At 35.5% G+C, this 16,912-nt stretch overlaps 1 protein-coding gene and 1 long non-coding RNA gene across 18 annotated transcripts in view; one reads left to right on the top strand and one right to left on the bottom strand.

Annotated features, from left to right (window-relative positions):
• The window catches only part of Nrg1 (neuregulin 1), a 1,021,078-nt gene that overhangs the window by 989,402 nt on the left and 14,764 nt on the right, over nt 1-16,912 (top strand). For 11 of the 17 annotated variants that reach the window (XM_010604268.2, XM_010604259.2, XM_010604251.2 and 8 more), the window contains one exon: nt 12,483-12,541. In XM_010604268.2, coding sequence (XP_010602570.1) covers nt 12,483-12,541 — 59 coding nt within the window. Of the gene's footprint in view, nt 1-10,013; nt 10,062-11,811; nt 11,880-12,482; nt 12,542-16,912 lie in introns of those variants that run through there. The other 6 variants (XM_010604242.2, XM_010604223.2, XM_010604285.2 and 3 more) reach the window with 2 other exon arrangements.
• Nucleotides 546-15,705, bottom strand: LOC104848345. Its single transcript, XR_004517851.1, has 3 exons — nt 15,535-15,705; nt 13,769-13,846; nt 546-608 (listed from the first exon to the last, which is right to left on the bottom strand). It is a non-coding gene; the product is annotated as an uncharacterized LOC104848345 (long non-coding RNA).

Here is a 16,912-nt window from a genome sequence, read left to right as displayed (position 1 = left end):
CAAGATGCATTTCGTGTGTGTAGCACCTTTCACTGTAGTGGGCAATATTATTTTATACACTGTTGTTATCTTTAGATAGATCTCGATTGGGCTCTTTTCTTTCCAATGAGCTGGAGGAGTTGATCCACCTTTAGGAAATATCAGATGTACTCTTTCTTTAGGTAGCACACAACAGTACTATTATTAGCACATTAACTATTTAAGCTTTATGATAAAAATTAATAGGTCTCATTAAAATTCTCATATTCATTGTAGCATGCATTTTAATCTTAATATTCTGTATGCGGTACACAGACTCATTTGATATTAATGAAAAGTATTTTATATCTTAGTGAAATGATGGAAATAATTATGTTGCTGTCTACCAATGGCTATTTCCCCAAAGAAAGGCACAGTGAATCCTTGACTTACGAACTCCATAGGTTCCCAAGGCCTGGTTGTAACTCAAGGTGGTTGTAAGTCAATGCAGCTGAGATCTGGATGTTTACGTAGGTACAAGCTATAGGTAACAAGAAGGAAATGAATCTTCCATTAACTTAATTAACCCAGGTTGTGCAGATGTCAGGCCGGTTGTCACTTGAGGGTCCACAGTATTTTAGAAGCAGTTCCTTGAAAAAATGTAATGTAGAACACTTTACAGGAAGTCCATAATTGGAAACACGAAATAGGTACATTGTCCTAAAAGTAACAGAGCCTGTCCTAAAGACATAAAATTAAATGTTTTTTTCTTGTCCTCACATGTTAGCATGTGATTTAAAGGTTAACATAGAAATGCAGGTTTGGGCTGGGGATTTAGCTCCGTGGCACCACATTTGCCTGGCAAGTGCAAGGACCTGAGTTTGATTCCTGATACTAAAAAAAAAAAAAAAAAGGAAAGAAAGAAAAAGAAAATCAAGTTTGTAGGGCGGGAGTTAACCTAATAAAACAGCAATTGACAAAATGAAAAAGGCTCTTCCCTTTATGCTATATCAACAGTGTCTAAATATTTCACCAGTTTTAAGAAACCCTTAATTATATTTATGAGTAATGAAATACATCTTAAAATACGTATGTTTCAGAATCTGACAGGGACCAAACATGCTGTTGTGTAGGAAATGTTTTTTGCTGCCCCCTGAGCTGTCCGAATGGGCTTCTCTGTGCTGTGTCTCATGGACTGTGGTGGTTGTGAACAAATCTCTCCCAAACTTCTCCTTTATTGCCCTTCGAATCCCTTCGTTTAAAAGAGGAGAAGCAGTGCCAGGAGAGGGCATGTGACGGGGATTATTCAGGGGTTTTATCAATGATGACAATTTACAAACGCTAACAGAACCTGTGAGGGTAACTGAAAGGCAGGGAACCAGAAGTAAAGAATTCTAATTTCAATTACTTCCTCGTTCTTGGAGATAGGGAATAGTTGTAAGTCAAAGTCTTAAAAATCTTAAGGCAGGATGAAAATGAAACAATATATAGAAAAAACTATTCCTTTTGGATCTGAATTTCTCACGTGGCTACTTATGTTTACTTAAGAAAAATATAATTTTAGAGGTTCATTTTGTGATCATTAAAATTATTCAAATCTGTATGTCTGCATCAGATAAAGTCTGTCCACTTTAGTCTTCGGTACTGCAGACATGTTATGAATGCAGCACGAATAGTTCAGTCCCGAATTGATCATATGGAATTGGGATGGACATGTTTTATAGCTTCCACTAGGATTTTCTGTGATCAAAATGAAAAATATGACAATCCAACAGTTATAATCTGTAAAACAGTTTCATTCATTACACGAGGAAATCTTGTTACTCTTTCCTAATCTTAGGCACACAATGTAATTGTGTTTCAATAAATCTCCTTGAAAAACACTTAAATTATAGGTCCTTAAATTCTTCCTCCTTTCAAACAATTGTACCCATATTATCTATGTCTCATATTTTTATTTCCTTAGAGAAACATCTAAGACTGGTATATTTTAATTATAATAATGAAATATGATCATTTTCATCATAGCCTGTGCAAAGATTTATAGGCTGAGTGAGTAGATAAGATAGTTTCTGAATACCTGTAAAAAACCCATACAGTCATTTTCCATATATTAATTTCAGTTACTCTGTAGGCCCCCCATGTCCTATAGCTAAGGCGTCTAAGTACTGTTCATTTGTTCCATCTTGGTGTTGTGCCAACAACTGTAATTTTTCTTCACCCACAAAGTTTCTCATTAAATTTTAAACCCAATCCAGATAAAAGAAACTTGTTTTTCAAACATTTTTTGTATTTGTTACTTTTTAAAAGTATTAAAACAGCAAACCCTGAATACTCCGCATCCCTAAAATGAATCATCTGGTGGATCGTGGTTGCTTTCTAGTTGTTCTTTCTTCTTTGCTCCCTTCTCCCTCTTTTCCTTTCTCTCCTTCCTTCCTTCCCTTCCTCCTCCCTCTTTTTTTGTTCTTTTCCTCCTCTCTCTCTCTCTCTCTCTGTCTCTCTCTCTCTGTCTTTAGTGTCTGTGATTTTGATAGTTTCTTCCCCCTTTTTGGACCATGATTTCATTGGTGCATTAAAGCAAGTTAATACTGTGAAAAAATTACAGTATATTTAATATTAAAAATAGTTCAGGCTTTTTTCATTAAATGAAAGTGTGTTTTCCTAAAAATGAAAAAAGGAAAAATTTCCATATTAAATACATCTATACCATCAAAAGTAATGATTAGTCAGAAGTTAAACAAAATCATGTGACAGACCATGTCCTATGATGTTATATTGTTCACTAGCCCCCTTGAATAGAGACGGAAAACATAAAATGCTGTATTGGCTCATCATGGTCTTGTCTCTGAAGCCTGTTCATAGTTTCCACATGGCCCATCTGTCTAGAGCAAAACATTGCTGAAGCATGAGCCACACCATTCAAAATCAGCCCTGTCCCTCACTGAAGACGTGACTCAGACGCGCCACAAGCCTGGAGTTTCCAAGTAGTCTCTCTGGTCGTCTAATCCACTGCTGTCTAATCGGGAGGATACGATTTTTCAGTTTATCTCTTTTGTTCCACTGTTTACAAGAAGGTGTTCCAAATGGATTAACCACAACAGTCAAACACTTCTCAGAGACTCGCTGGTTACTTGGACTTGCACTTGGGGACAGTGGGGATTTCAAGCAGTGTTTCTCATCTTTTCTACTTCACCTGGCTCTACAGTAATTTAAATTGATGCTGAGCAAAAAAATAGTTACTGTTCCAGATTATGGAAAGTTGGGGAAAGATGGATTCCACTTTTTACCCTCTGGTGTTGTATGTAGTCATATGGTTCACTGAAATAAGATAATTTAAATATGAAATTGTCCAGATTTTCCTCCTTGCTTTTGTTCTCATATCTGTTCTTCTGATCAGTTTCAGAACTATTTTGGAAGATGTTAATACCATTTTTAAATTTAAAAATTATTTTCAGATCAGGCTGTGAAATATTGTCCATTGGGCAGATATGGTTTCATCAGGAGGGGATTAGAGTTTAACCAGTAATTATAGTGACCCATCTTTAGTCCCTTCACTTCAACTCTCTGGACATTTTCTTTATTTATAACATACAGTTAATATGTTCTCCAAATTTTTTCCCAAGGAGTCAGTGAAATTAAATGAGTTCATTTCTGCTAAAGTACTTTTAACTCTGAGGAAGCAAGGTCTTTCTTTTCCTTATAATAAAAGTGGGATTATTACATTCTTACTGTAGGCACTGGAAAAATACATACACCTGTCTAAACAGATGATATTTTTATGTTTAATCCCTAATTTTTCATTTTATTTAACAGTAGCAGTTTTTATTTGATAAGATGAAGCCACCAGCTAGCTTTTAAACTTTTCAGTTGGCAGATCGTGTACTACTGCTGATCATTAACTGCATTCTATATAAAAAAGAAAAAAGGCAAAAAAGCAAGCAGACTATAATTGGGAAGATGAGCAGTGCCTTCAAATGTAGACTTTTATGATGGATAATTAATCTTTATAAAACTGTAGCCCCATGTTTTGTTATATGTGACATAGTTATAAAAACATATTAGGAGATAGTCCCAAAAAATAGGATATAATAAATTAAACTCAGTAAAGTATTAACAATTGTTTATAGAACAGCTATATGCAGGCATTTTTGAAAACATAGAGAAAATAGATTTCATCTCTGGTCCCTAGGAATTTAGTACATTTAAGAAAATGAAATGGCTATAGTAGTAAATCAGTGACAGTAACTATATTCCAAATGGTACAATGCTGATTGCTAAGGCAATAGGCAATAGAAATTTAAAGAAGGGAAAGAAATGATGAAAAAACATTAAGAGAAGATTTTATAAATGTATCCACCATTTATGGAGTCATTGCAGTACACCAGGCAGGCACGGAGATTGCAGTAATATGTAATTGCAGTAATGAAACACAGTGAATTGCCTACCTAGACCAGCAGGCCTCTTCTAGGAAGTAACATTGACCTAACAAACAAAAGACTAAGTTTGATGCTGGAGGCAGTTCCTGAACTCTGAAGGCCAGGCAGAGGTCTGGAGAGTGTGATGGCTAACAGGGGGCCATAGTTGTTTCTGAAACAGGAGAGTAGCATCATGAACACAGCAGATGTTTACCCATACAGGCTAGAGCATTGGGTGGGGGGGTGCGTGTGGAGGGATGAGGTAAGACAAAGAGAGAAAGTTTTATAAAATACTGGCATAGAGATAATGATGATGAAAATATCTATAATCATGATGAGTAGCTAGCTTAACATAATTAAACAAGTAAGTGTTAATTTAAACTCACGCATGTGTCCTACAGCCTCATCACTGTGGATGTAGAAAGAGAAATTTGGAATAGATGAAAGGAATGTGTACTAGGCTAGATTTTATTCCATTCCATAAAAAAACACCTCAAACTCCACTCCAGTGCCATCCCTGGAAGAGCTGTTTCTTCAGAATGGACGCCGTAATTTTCCATAGCATTTCTCTGTTCTTGCGTGCTGTAGCCTTTAATAGGCATGACCTTTGGGAGACAAAGTGCTGGGACTCTCATGGGTCTCCACACCAAGCTGTTCACCCAGCTTTACCTTCTCTTTTTTGTTTCTCATGTATATAGAATCCATCTTTGTGCTTATTAGATATTTCTAAACTCATTTTGACTTTGATTCCCCAAAGTAGATTAGAGTCTTGTTTTGTAGGAATCACTTTTGGTGCTCTTTTGTCTGAAATCAGACACACTGACAAGTGTTCTGAAGAGGTAGCCTCCTTTCCTTTCCTCGGCTCAGCTAGGCAGCCACATGCATTTCCTGAGCTCTCCTCTGTCTCTGTATTCCTGCTAAGGGTGAAGGAAGGGCTGAACAAAGCCATCGTAGGCTATTGGAAATAGCAGTAGTGTTTCAAGTACCTGATTCAGTTATAAATTATCAAGTGCTGAGTGCTGTGAAGGATATTAAGGGAGTGGCTCTGGGAACCTGAACTACTGTAAACAGGTTCTGTAGGAGAGAAAGAGTACGCAGTCCTCACCTTGAGGTGCACACCATCTATTTTAAATGAAACGCGACATTTTCAAATATTTATAGTGCATGCTTTTTACAAAGGAACTATTTAGATGCTGCATCATAAAATCAGGCCGGTAGGGTAGATGGATGACAAAGCCCTCTGAATCTCTAAGCTATATAAGACAAGGAAGGACATTCTCCAGACCAAACACCAAACCGCAGATTACCAGCCAACATGTCGTTGTGTCGTAGTGATGTGGAGATGAACAGGATGTGGATTGATCCAATATCCGATGAAATTGCTTTACCCCTCTTGCCCCTGAACTTAAGGATACATCTTGTTGAGTAAACACTGGCAAGGATTTCAATCTGCAGATGAGCATTTCAGAACAAGCTGTGCAAACAAAGCTTTGGGAAGGGCACCAAGGTTCACACAAAGAGGAGTTACTTCATAACCTCTGCTGCCCTCGTTATTGGGATTGTATTTCCTAGATATTAAAGTATAACATTTGAGAGCCAGGACAACTTAGAATTGTTTGCTCCGATATTTACCCATGAGTCCATTGGGGCCACTATGCGTATCCAGTTATCTCATGGGTTGAAAAGTAGTCCCAGGATCATAATACAAAAGAAATGGGAGGAGACACAGCAGCTCAGCAGTTTTGGGGAGGTATAGGTCAGATCTGAAGGAAGCATTATTGGAACATTCTTGCATTTAATATTTTCTTTAATGATGTTAAAGAGGGCCATCTCTTGAGGACATAAATGTCTTTTGCAGATGATACTGTACAGAACACTAAAACACAAATTAGAAATGCAAGCTTCAAGAAATTCCACTTACAGGTTGATACCAGAATAAGATTCATCTTAGAAAAATGCAGACTAATAGTAACAATACATTTGGGAAAAAATAATCTACAACACAGATCCTTGGCCCATGAGTGGGCGAGTTCTGGCTGTAGGCCGAGCCGGCTGAGGGTGAGTTTGCAATGCGACGCTGTAGAAAGACCGGCCAGCACTCTCCGGCTGCTGTGTACACTGCAATCTCAAATTTACAGAGTGACAGCAGGAGACCTAACACCTAACACAAACCAGCTAGTATGCTTCAATGTATATTTTTTGACATTTCCTTCACTTCATATTTGTTAACATAGATACCCAGTAGATAATTTCAGATGCTGTACAGTATGAAAGGAACAGCCAGAGCTACGAGTGAAAAAGAGCCGAAAGAAAATAGGGACTCTTCCTTGTTGGAAGGGGATTTTAACAGTTGTCCAGATTTTTCGTTGTGGAGTGATGACTAAAACGACAAGGAGCATGAGCAGTAAACTCTTCCTTCTCCTCCGCTTCCTTCCCCCTCTGCAGATGAAAACGAAGCCAAGAATAAAAGGAAGGAAGAAAGGAGGTATAAAGATGGTTTTGAAACTGACCATGGTGATACATGATCAACCCCTATGTAGCAAGAATACTTAGTGGAGGTCTTATGAATTTCTTTGAATATGTTTAGAAGCTCCAGAAAAAAATAAGGAAATAATTTCTTCAGTTTGAGTATAAAAATATATCAAACACTATACTGGTTCTTGAAGTGCATGGATCTGTGATTGAATATTGAGAGTGTGCTGTCATTATTAAAAGATTTATAATGGGTTAAAGTATGGTATTTGTGAGTTTAGTTAAGCCAATGAATATAAATTGTCAGTACCCTAAAATAGCCATGATTTTAGAAGTTATAGAGAATTTTACTAGTAAGAGTCCCTTAGTGACTGAAAGAAAAATAGTCTACCTTAAAACTAATGTAAGCCTTAGGTGGCTCATGTACACTATGGATATATAACACTAGGTAAATCAGTCATAGACTCTTGGCTAGAGCAAATTTCGGTCATCTTAATATGGGGTTAAAAATGAACAGTTTCATCTAGCACTCTGTAAGACTGAGAGATCATAATTATAATAAATGTCACTTTGAAGCAAATGTTTTTTTAAGCCAGTTTTTATTTTGCTGGTGATTTTTATATGTATACATTTTTTTAATTTTTACTTTCATAATTTTTATTTATAATTTTTATATTTATACTGCTTTATTGATTCCTAGGTAAACTGGTATTTCAGTAACTCTAAATTTGAGATAAAGATTTACTCTTAAAGAATCAGAGAGTCTTTTTCCCAATTGTAACACAGTGTTAAAAGGCTTTTCTTGGCGAAGGAAATTTGTGAGAAGGATACTGGTAGTTTCTGTAAAAATACTATTTAAGAATCCAGAGAAGCGTCTGTCATTAAACCTCAAAGATAAAAGATGTTCAAGATCAACCTGTAATTGGCAAATCAATTTACTTATGAAATTTTCTTTTCATACAGTTCTTTATTAAATCCTGCAGTCTGATCTCAGGTTTGTTTAACAAACATTTTATGAGAACCCATAATGATCCAGGCACCGTGTTAGACTATAGAGACAACAGAATGATTGAAATATGATCACGGTTTCCACAAACAAATAATCACAACAGAGGTAAATTCAATGAAAGAGATCAGGAGGACATGGTGCAGTGTGAAAGCTAATGAAGAAATCTTCACCCAGAACTCATAGGCTGGGAGAAGCGAGGTCAAAGTGACGAAAGGATTAGCTGAAATAGACATGCGCGAGTTCACACAAGACTGTGAATTTTTATTCCACGAAGAGCAAGTATAAGCCAGCTGTGGCTGGCACACACCTGTAATCCCAGCACTCTCGGGGGCTGAGGCCTGAGAATCACAAATTCAAGCCTACTGCTTGGCAGTTTAGTCACTTAGCAAGACCCTATCTGAAAGGATAACAATAATCAAATAAAAAAGACTGGGGAGGTAGTTCAGTTCAATCTCCAGTGCCATATATATGAAAAATACTATCATGTTTTATATATATTTAGAAAAACAGAACAAAGATTGTCATGTTAAAATCAAATGCTGAAAAAATTTTCTTTTGCCTTTTAAGGTTTTTGTTACAGTTAAAATTGCACAAATGCAAATCAATTCATTTCAATCCAAAAACCTCATGTTTACATATGTATAAAACAAAAGTTGTGAATGCGGAATTTTTTTAAAAATTATTTCATCTTTCAGTGAGTGAAGCAAATGGTATTGTGTTTTTCAGAGTATATCAGGTGCTTGATTCTTACTCAGATCCTTTGAATTTTCTAAGAAATAAAGTACCTGCACTGTGTTCGTGTTCTTCAGAATCAAGTTAAGTTGACCTTATTCTTTCCTTCAAGGACAGTGATAGATTGGATGCTTACCATGCAGTGTTGACAGTAAAAATATGTCAGGAATCAGTCTCCCTCTTCTTTTGGGGTTAATTCCAAAGAATCATGTCCTAGCCCTACAGCAGATGGATTCTCATTTGCATAAACTTTCCATGTACAATTCTGCTTTCTTCCAGCTTTTTAGCAAAACTTCTAGATGTCAGTGAAAGTTACATAATGACTTTTGTGGCTGAGTAGTTGAATCAGTTGAGGATCTGCAGTTTGTTTTACTTCTCTGGTTATCTTTTTAAAATCTGTGTTATCAGATTTATTTATTTGTTTTTGTTTGTTTGTTTGTTTGTTTGGCTGGGGATCCAGCTGAGGACCTTACACATGCCAGGCAAGTATTGTACTGCTAAGCTAAATAGATTGTTAGATGTTCTTAAGTTGTCTTGTCCCTGACTGGTAATAAATTCAGGAAAAAATGATAGCAGGACTTTCTAACAAGGATGTTAACGTGAACATCAGTTCCTAGTAGTAAGAGGTCTTAGTGGTGACAGATATCTTTGATAACCACTTAATTACATCCTTTATTCTTATCACTGAGAAAAATGAGGCTCAGTAAAGTCAAATGTGCAAAGACCAAGATACCCTGGGCTGGGATAGAGGGACTTAGCCTCTAGCGTCTTGGTTCAGGGTCCTTTACATCTTAAACATTAACATACATATAGGTCTCCAGGGGATCGCCAAGGGATCTTGTAAAAAAATGCAAATTCCTCCACAGTAGTTCTGGCCTGGGACCTGGGATTCTGCCTTACAAGGTCCTAGGAGATGACATTGCTGTTGGTCTATGGAAAGTACTTGGCATAGTCACTGGGCTTTATAACATAGGAAATGACTAAGAAAATTCATCCCCCACTTGAAGATAAATGTGAGCCAAAGCATAGCTCTGGCTCAGATGCAGCTGATAATTCCAAAACAGGACTTTCATACCTTAAGCTGTCCCAGTGTTACTACCTCAGATAGTCTATAAGATCTTATACTAAGTGTAGTGCCAGTTTTCCAGAAAACAGATGTGCATAATAAATAGAAAAATGATGGGTAAGACTTTTATCCCAGTTATGTAGTTGTCCTAGGCCCTCTAAATTACACATATGGCCTCTAAAATACCTAAGTGACAATTTCCTAATAAATGCATTTCTTCTCTCAGGAACTCATGTTTCTTCAGCTATTTGTTCATTTCCTGATTCTTTAATAATAGCATTTCCTAGTTTAAATGAGTCATATCCCTTTCTCTGAGCAGTACAGAGAGTATTCATGCGTTTTCACTATGTTCTTTATATTATTGTGTTCTCAATATGAGAGTTTAAAGTTGTATCAAGAATGGATTCAGGTAAGATAAAATAGTCATTATAGAATGTGCCCTTAACTCTATAATTATGTGTTCAAGGATCAGTTATGTCTCTTTGGTGTTAGAGTATTGGTTTACAAACAAACAAAGCTTTTCTTTAGAAATTGTTTTGTCGATTAAGTTAAATGGAGATTTTTCACTTTTTTTCTAATATATTTGTATTTGTATAGACATTCTTATTAAACTATGTAGCACAACTTCATTGTGAGAAGTAGGTTTCTTTCACCGTTTTAGTTCTTATGCATATATTTGTTTAGGTAAGTTTTCCAGAATTTCCTGTAGCAAAAGGGTTTCAAACAAAAATAATCAGTTAATTTATAGAAAAGTGTTTCAAAGAGTTCAAAAGAATGGCATCAGTACCAGACCCTTGTTTAAGTTTATTATATTAAACTTATAACATTTTAATTATAATAACTATACTGTCCAAGTAGTCATGGAGCAAAAACAAGTCTGAAACTGCTAGTATTTTATCTTACAGGCTGTTCTTCATAGAATAGGAGAATATACCTAATCACTTGATAACATTTGTTTTTTGGTATGGAGTTTGGTCTGGAGGAAAAAGAAATCACTCTTGCATTTGTAAACAAATAGCTTTATTCATATCTCCTTAATGAAAATGGTAACGTTTATTCTTACTTCAGAGAAGAAAGGGTTGTATAAAAAGCAGTATCTGCTCTCAGAGCTAAATTAAATTTAGACAGGCGCTTTGCATGATGGTTTTGTTGAACTATTAAGAATTGAATCAATCTATTAAAATTAAGAGTATGAATATGGAACATTCAAGTAAGTTTTCTTTACCTGTATCTTTGCTTTCTAGAACCCTTCCATATCTTTATTTATTAAAACATGATATTGGGTAAAGTGTATCCAATCTGAAATACTTCAGATACTAGAGTAATAGCAACAAAATAAGCAACTTTAAAGAATTTTCATATCTAACCAAAGCCCCCTTGCAGAACCTAACGAATAATACTATATCAAGATTCTAGAATTTTTATAAGTAAATGTACATAAGTGAATAAAATATAAATTTTATATAATTTCAAAATACTTTAAATGATGCAAAAATGGCATCTAGTAAAATATTTCTATAGAGAATAACTTCTATATTTAAAAGCATATCTTTCATTTGGGATAATTAGATTAAGCGAAATGTCTGCTAATAAAAATCTACTTCTGTCATTCAGTATTTAAAAGGAAACTTAATGTGTAACATCTTCTAAGAAAAAGAGACCATAGGTTTTCTTGCCCACTGATCACTAGAGTGTAAAAGTGCTTGACTTCTGTTGTTAATGAACTTAGAATTTGGAAAATTGCTATGAAATAAGTATGAAGTTGGATGCAGATAAAATTTAAAAGTTTGAGTTAGTTTAATGGAAAGACATGGGTAGAACCCTGTGAATACTTACCGCAGCCAGTGCTTTAACCTAAAGGTGTCAGTGCTCAGTGCCAACGGGAAGACAAAGCAGTCCCCATTTGTCCTTCCTGTTCATCTTTCAACCTCACTCTAGTTAATTTCAGTTAACTCATCTCTTGAAGATTGATGCAAACAACAAAAATCCATACCCCTCCATTTTTGTGAGACGTGATTTTCTGGGTGTTGTGTCTTTCCTTTATGTTGTTCAGTACCAGGTCTTTTTTGGGAATCTCCGTATTCCATAGGAGGAAAATTGCCAGTCTGAAAGCTCAGTGTCTTTAGCATTCTATTGCTTATCACATTTTTGCCCTCTAGGTGCCAACCTGGATTCACTGGAGCAAGATGTACTGAGAATGTGCCCATGAAAGTCCAAACCCAAGGAAGTATGTTAAAATAATCTGAAGTTTGTTTTCTCCCCCAAAATGCAGCAACAGTCACTACCACTTGGTGCTTTTATATCTCAGTTGTAACTGATTCCTTTTGTCCTAATTGCGGTTTATCCACTCAAGAGCATGAACCCTGTCACTATGGTCTTGCTTGGGTGTCTTTCCACATAGGTCCCAAAGTCACACACGTGACAGAATGGCAGTCAGGATTGCCTGTAAGGCTGGTGATCAGTGGCAGGCAAAACCGACCAAAAACATTTCCTTCTGACATCTTTGACTAAAACCATCAAAATAGAAAACTCGGATGAATGAAACGTCAGATCTTCATTGCTAAGTTTCCCTTTGAAAGAAAGCAGTCTCTTAAAGTGCTGGGATCTTTCTGTCATACAAACCCAAAAGCCTGCATTTTGTACAAATTTTCAACTATTTGGGGTACATGCCGGAGCCTGGAAGTCATGATTAGGACAAGGATTCAGTTCCTGAGGGTGGACTCACCAAGGTCAGTGAAATGACACTGGCGGAGCTTCTTTCTAGCATATATTCACCTCTTCTCTTTTTCTCTGTTTTTTTCTACCATTGTTTTTTTGTTTCTTCTCTCAGGTGCCCAAATGAGTTTACTGGTGATCGTTGCCAAAACTACGTAATGGCCAGCTTCTACAGTACGTCCACCCCCTTTCTGTCTCTGCCTGATTAGAGGCATGCTCAGTTGGTGCTGCTTTCTTGTTACTGCATCTCCCTCAGATTTCACCTAGAGCTAGATGTGTTCTACCAGGTCTAATATGGACTGCCTCTGCCTGTCGCATGAGAACATTAACAAAAGCGATTGTATTACTTCCTCTGTTTGTGACTAGTGGCTCTAAGATACTAATAGGCGTGTGAGGCTCCGGATGTTTCTGAAATTGATATTGCATAATGTGATGCAAACTGAGAGTCAATATCAAGCAGTAAAATTACAATAAAGGCATTTAAAAGTCTTACTCTTATTGGTAAAATAAAACCATCCCACTGAGCAGTTCACCTTCTGTATCTATGTCAACATCCTAAGAAGGCTGTTGCTAAGTTGTAACCAATATGCACTTGAAATGATGGTAAGTTATTTTGGATTCAGAGTGTGTTATTTATAACAAATAAACATCATAAACAGAGTTCAGATGTTTCTCTTCATTAACCAAACAGTTTTCATGTAGGCATTTAAAAGAAAGCATGAATAGGAAAATTAAAAACCAACATTTCACAGCCACTGAAATACCCATGCTTCTATTTAGGTTGCTTAGGGAATAAGTAATTCAGAGCTACTTTAAATAGTCATTTTTGTGCTATGATTTCTTTATTTAGCATTCATTATGTTAGTTTCAAGGGTGATTTTAGGAGAAAACACTGTTATTTCAAGTAATATTTTTTGCTTTGAAATGTAGTGATTCAGCTCTAGAATATATATGTATTTTTTACACGCAGAACTGGGGAATTCTAATAGATCTCTGTGGCTTCATGGTGTTTTGAACATCACTCCTGCGATACCCAGTTCACATTGTGTATAACTCCATGGATAACTAAACTATTTGTCCCTCAGTTGTGAATTGGGGTTATAGCTTTTGATTCTAGAGCTTTCAAAACATTGCCTTCAAAATGGATTCCATTTGGTTATCCGTCCAGCTCAAGGGATAGCAAATTGTTATATAATGTTTCAGATAACAAACATTTTAGAGCTTGTGATGAGGCCGTCACTGCTCCACCACTCAGCTCTACTATTGTAGCATGAAAGCAGCCATAGACAGTCCATACGCGGATGTGTGTGGCTGTGTTCCATTAAACCTCCATTTACAAAAAAGCAGGCAGTGGGCTGAATTTAGCAAACCCTGAGGTGTTTTCTTCTGTCAGTTACTTACCTTGAAAATTATTCACATAGCTCATGACAGTTTAAATTTATAAAACACAGTAGTGACACAAGTGGTCATTTAGGGGCCCTAAAAGAATCAAAGATGCATCCTTGTTATGATCCATGCAAAGAATAAGGTTATATTAATAATCATAAAAATTATGAGAATGAATTCTACGATCCACAAAGTGAGATTATCCCTATAGTAGCATTTTTGTGAAGGGTTGATTATTATGTACTTACAATTAACTACATATCGAAGATTATGTCACAGGTCATTTTCTGTTGTACAAACATTGCTAAATTTTCATAATCTTTATTTACAACTAGTTAATATGCATTCATTAACCAAGATATTTCTTTCCATAGCTATGGATTTTTAAAGGTAGATAAGGTGACGAGGAAAAATAGAAGATAGATATAATTTTATTGAGTGTAATCATTCTTGTTAGAAATGTGTGCTTGTATTCAGATAGCAGTAGGTGTTGCCAATCCATTTGACTATGTAAATACAATAAAATCAAATTTTAGAAATTAAGAAGGAATCTGAACTTTAAGTTACATAGTTTTATTGTGCAGTGAAGACAATGTCAGGTCACTTTTTAAAGAAAAGCAATGAAAATGAAGATGTTTCCCAGAATAATAATGCAGTTAAATCTGAGAATAGTAACCAAATAAAATGTTTTCATTCGTTTTACGACCATTTTCTCTTTCGTGAGAAATCACTTAAAAATAGCCGTGCTGTATTTGTAAAGTCCAGAGAGTGAATCCTTCAGTAAAATCTGAAGTAAGCTTTAGTGACAATTTTGGAAGACATCCAGGAAATTATCGTTCATATATAACCTGATAGGAAGCATATTTATTTAACAAAAAATGTAACGATTGTGCATTATTGATGCCTCCTGTCTGGAAGTCAAGACATTCCAGTCAAGCATTGCTTTCCAGAATTGTCTTGCCTAGAGTTAATTTTTTAATTTTGATATCTGAAAGTCCCACTTTTTTTTTTTTAATCTCAGCAAACCCCTATGTGGAAGGTATGAAAAAAAATTTTGCTAAGTTAAGAAAGAACTTCATGTTCAAGTAGCAGTGAAGCCTGAGAAAAAGCTTGGAAAATGTTATTACAGAGATCGTTTAAAACTCAGTTGTTTGTAGACGTAGCACCTAAAGAGCATAATACAGATTTTCAAGGAAAAGAATAGTCCCTGTCACAAAAGTAGAACAGTTAAATCTTACCAAACCACATTTTCTTTTGAAGAATGGCATCATAAAAGAATGTGTATAATTTAAAAATGCTCGTTAACATATAACTTACATATTAGAATTTGATACAGTGATTCTGATCAGAATGCCCTGTGGGGCATTTGTTGACATATAAAAACTGATTTAAAACATGAAAGGAACACATATATTTTTGTCTTGAAATGTAACATATTTCTAGTACTTCCTAGGAAAATACTGTCAAGTTGAGTCAGCATAAAATTCAACTTATCATAATGCAATTCCTAGTTGATGGAACTGTGTCCACCAATATGTGGTGTGACTTATGTGAGTGTCATGTGTGTGTGTGTGTGTGTGTGTGTGTATACAGGTTGTCCTTAACATATAGACTTTTCAAAAAGGCAATCACACCTTCAATAGTTACAGATAATATAGAGTAAGTACATCCTATAGAAACTAACAAACAATAAGAACTAATTACAGAATAACAATTCATACAGTATTTTCAAAGAGTACAATTTTAGGACTCAGGCACAATCTTAAAATGAGTCAACTTACCAGATATCTTTAAAGTAGTTGTGAATCATGTTATTAGTGCATCAATCATTTCATGGATTTCTTTCTAAATGCTTCTAAAACCTGTTGAGATAATGTATTTATCAAACATGTGTATCTTGCAAAAGATAGAATAAAGACACACTCTACTTATGACAAAATTGTCATAAATTCCAACCGAGTGTGAGATTTTACTGTGTGTGTGTGTGTGTGTGTGTGCTTATTGCCCATGGAAACTTGGGAATAAGGAAAAAAGGGCTCAGTGACAATATGGATTGACATATGTGAAAAAAACTACATTTATAAAGGTAAGTGTAAAATTAAAACTCAGACACTAAATTGTTGCCATTTGGAATTGGCATTGATAAAACTCCTTTTAGAAATCTTAGAGTGCAGAAAACCAGGACTGCCCATATTTTTAAAATCATTTGCATAAACAAGCCCAAAATGTGAAGGAATAAAATCCTGAATATCTTCAAATTTTAACAGAAACTAGTAGCAGCAGACATATATATAATTTTAGGGAAAGAGAGCTATTTTACTATGCTTTTTCCCTAATGCCACTGAAAATTTAAATTAACCTCTAGGTTAATCAGTTTTCTTCAAGCAATTATAAAATCCTAAGGCAAAGGATTTGAGAGTCAATATTTAATAGTTTCTGAAGACTCTTCGATTTAAATTAATTTTTATATTGCTTAGGGCACAGCAGGAAATCACATGTAGAAAAGGAAACTAAATTGTTTGCAGTAACCTTTGTGTTTTTGAATTATTAATTTAATTTGAAAAATGTAGTGGCCAGGCAGAAGTTCAGTAGGAAGCCTGTGAAACATAATGAGCCTAAGCCAACATTAGATTAAACAGAACAGATAGAAAGAAATAACCTTCATGAAATAGAAAGTGTTGCATATTCTGCTTTTTTGACTCATGATGAAAAAAAATGCAGCTACCAATAGTAAAAATAAATGAGGGCGGTGTTTGCTCTGGGTCTAGAATGACAGATGCATGCTTCCTTTGCTTGTTTTCTTGTTAGGGCTTATGGCCAGAGGGATTCCAGTTTTAAGTACCAATTTCCCATTGAATTATTTAAAATTGGAACTGCCTGATATGAATGACTTCCCTTGAAATGAAATTATCATTAGACTCAGAGACTTACCTATAAAACTGTAAATGCAGTAATATGTATGCATGGGCATGCTACTAATTTTATTGAAGATTTAACCAAGCTTTCTACGCAACTAATAGAGGTCATTAGCAGTGTTCACGTAGGCATGGAATAATGATTCCTTAGAAAGGTTTTCTGTAGCTGTGTCTTAATTTTAACCCTTAAATTATTACTGGCTGGTAGAAGAAAAAGGAAAGAGAGGGCGGAGGGGCTTCTAGG

The sequence above is a fragment of the Fukomys damarensis genome, unplaced genomic scaffold (assembly GCF_012274545.1).
Source record: "Fukomys damarensis isolate Sample0158 unplaced genomic scaffold, DMR_v1.0_HiC HiC_scaffold_18, whole genome shotgun sequence".
NCBI lineage: Eukaryota > Metazoa > Chordata > Mammalia > Rodentia > Bathyergidae > Fukomys > Fukomys damarensis.
Note: the sequence above shows the minus strand (reverse complement) of the source record. Positions and strands in the feature narration are given on the sequence as shown.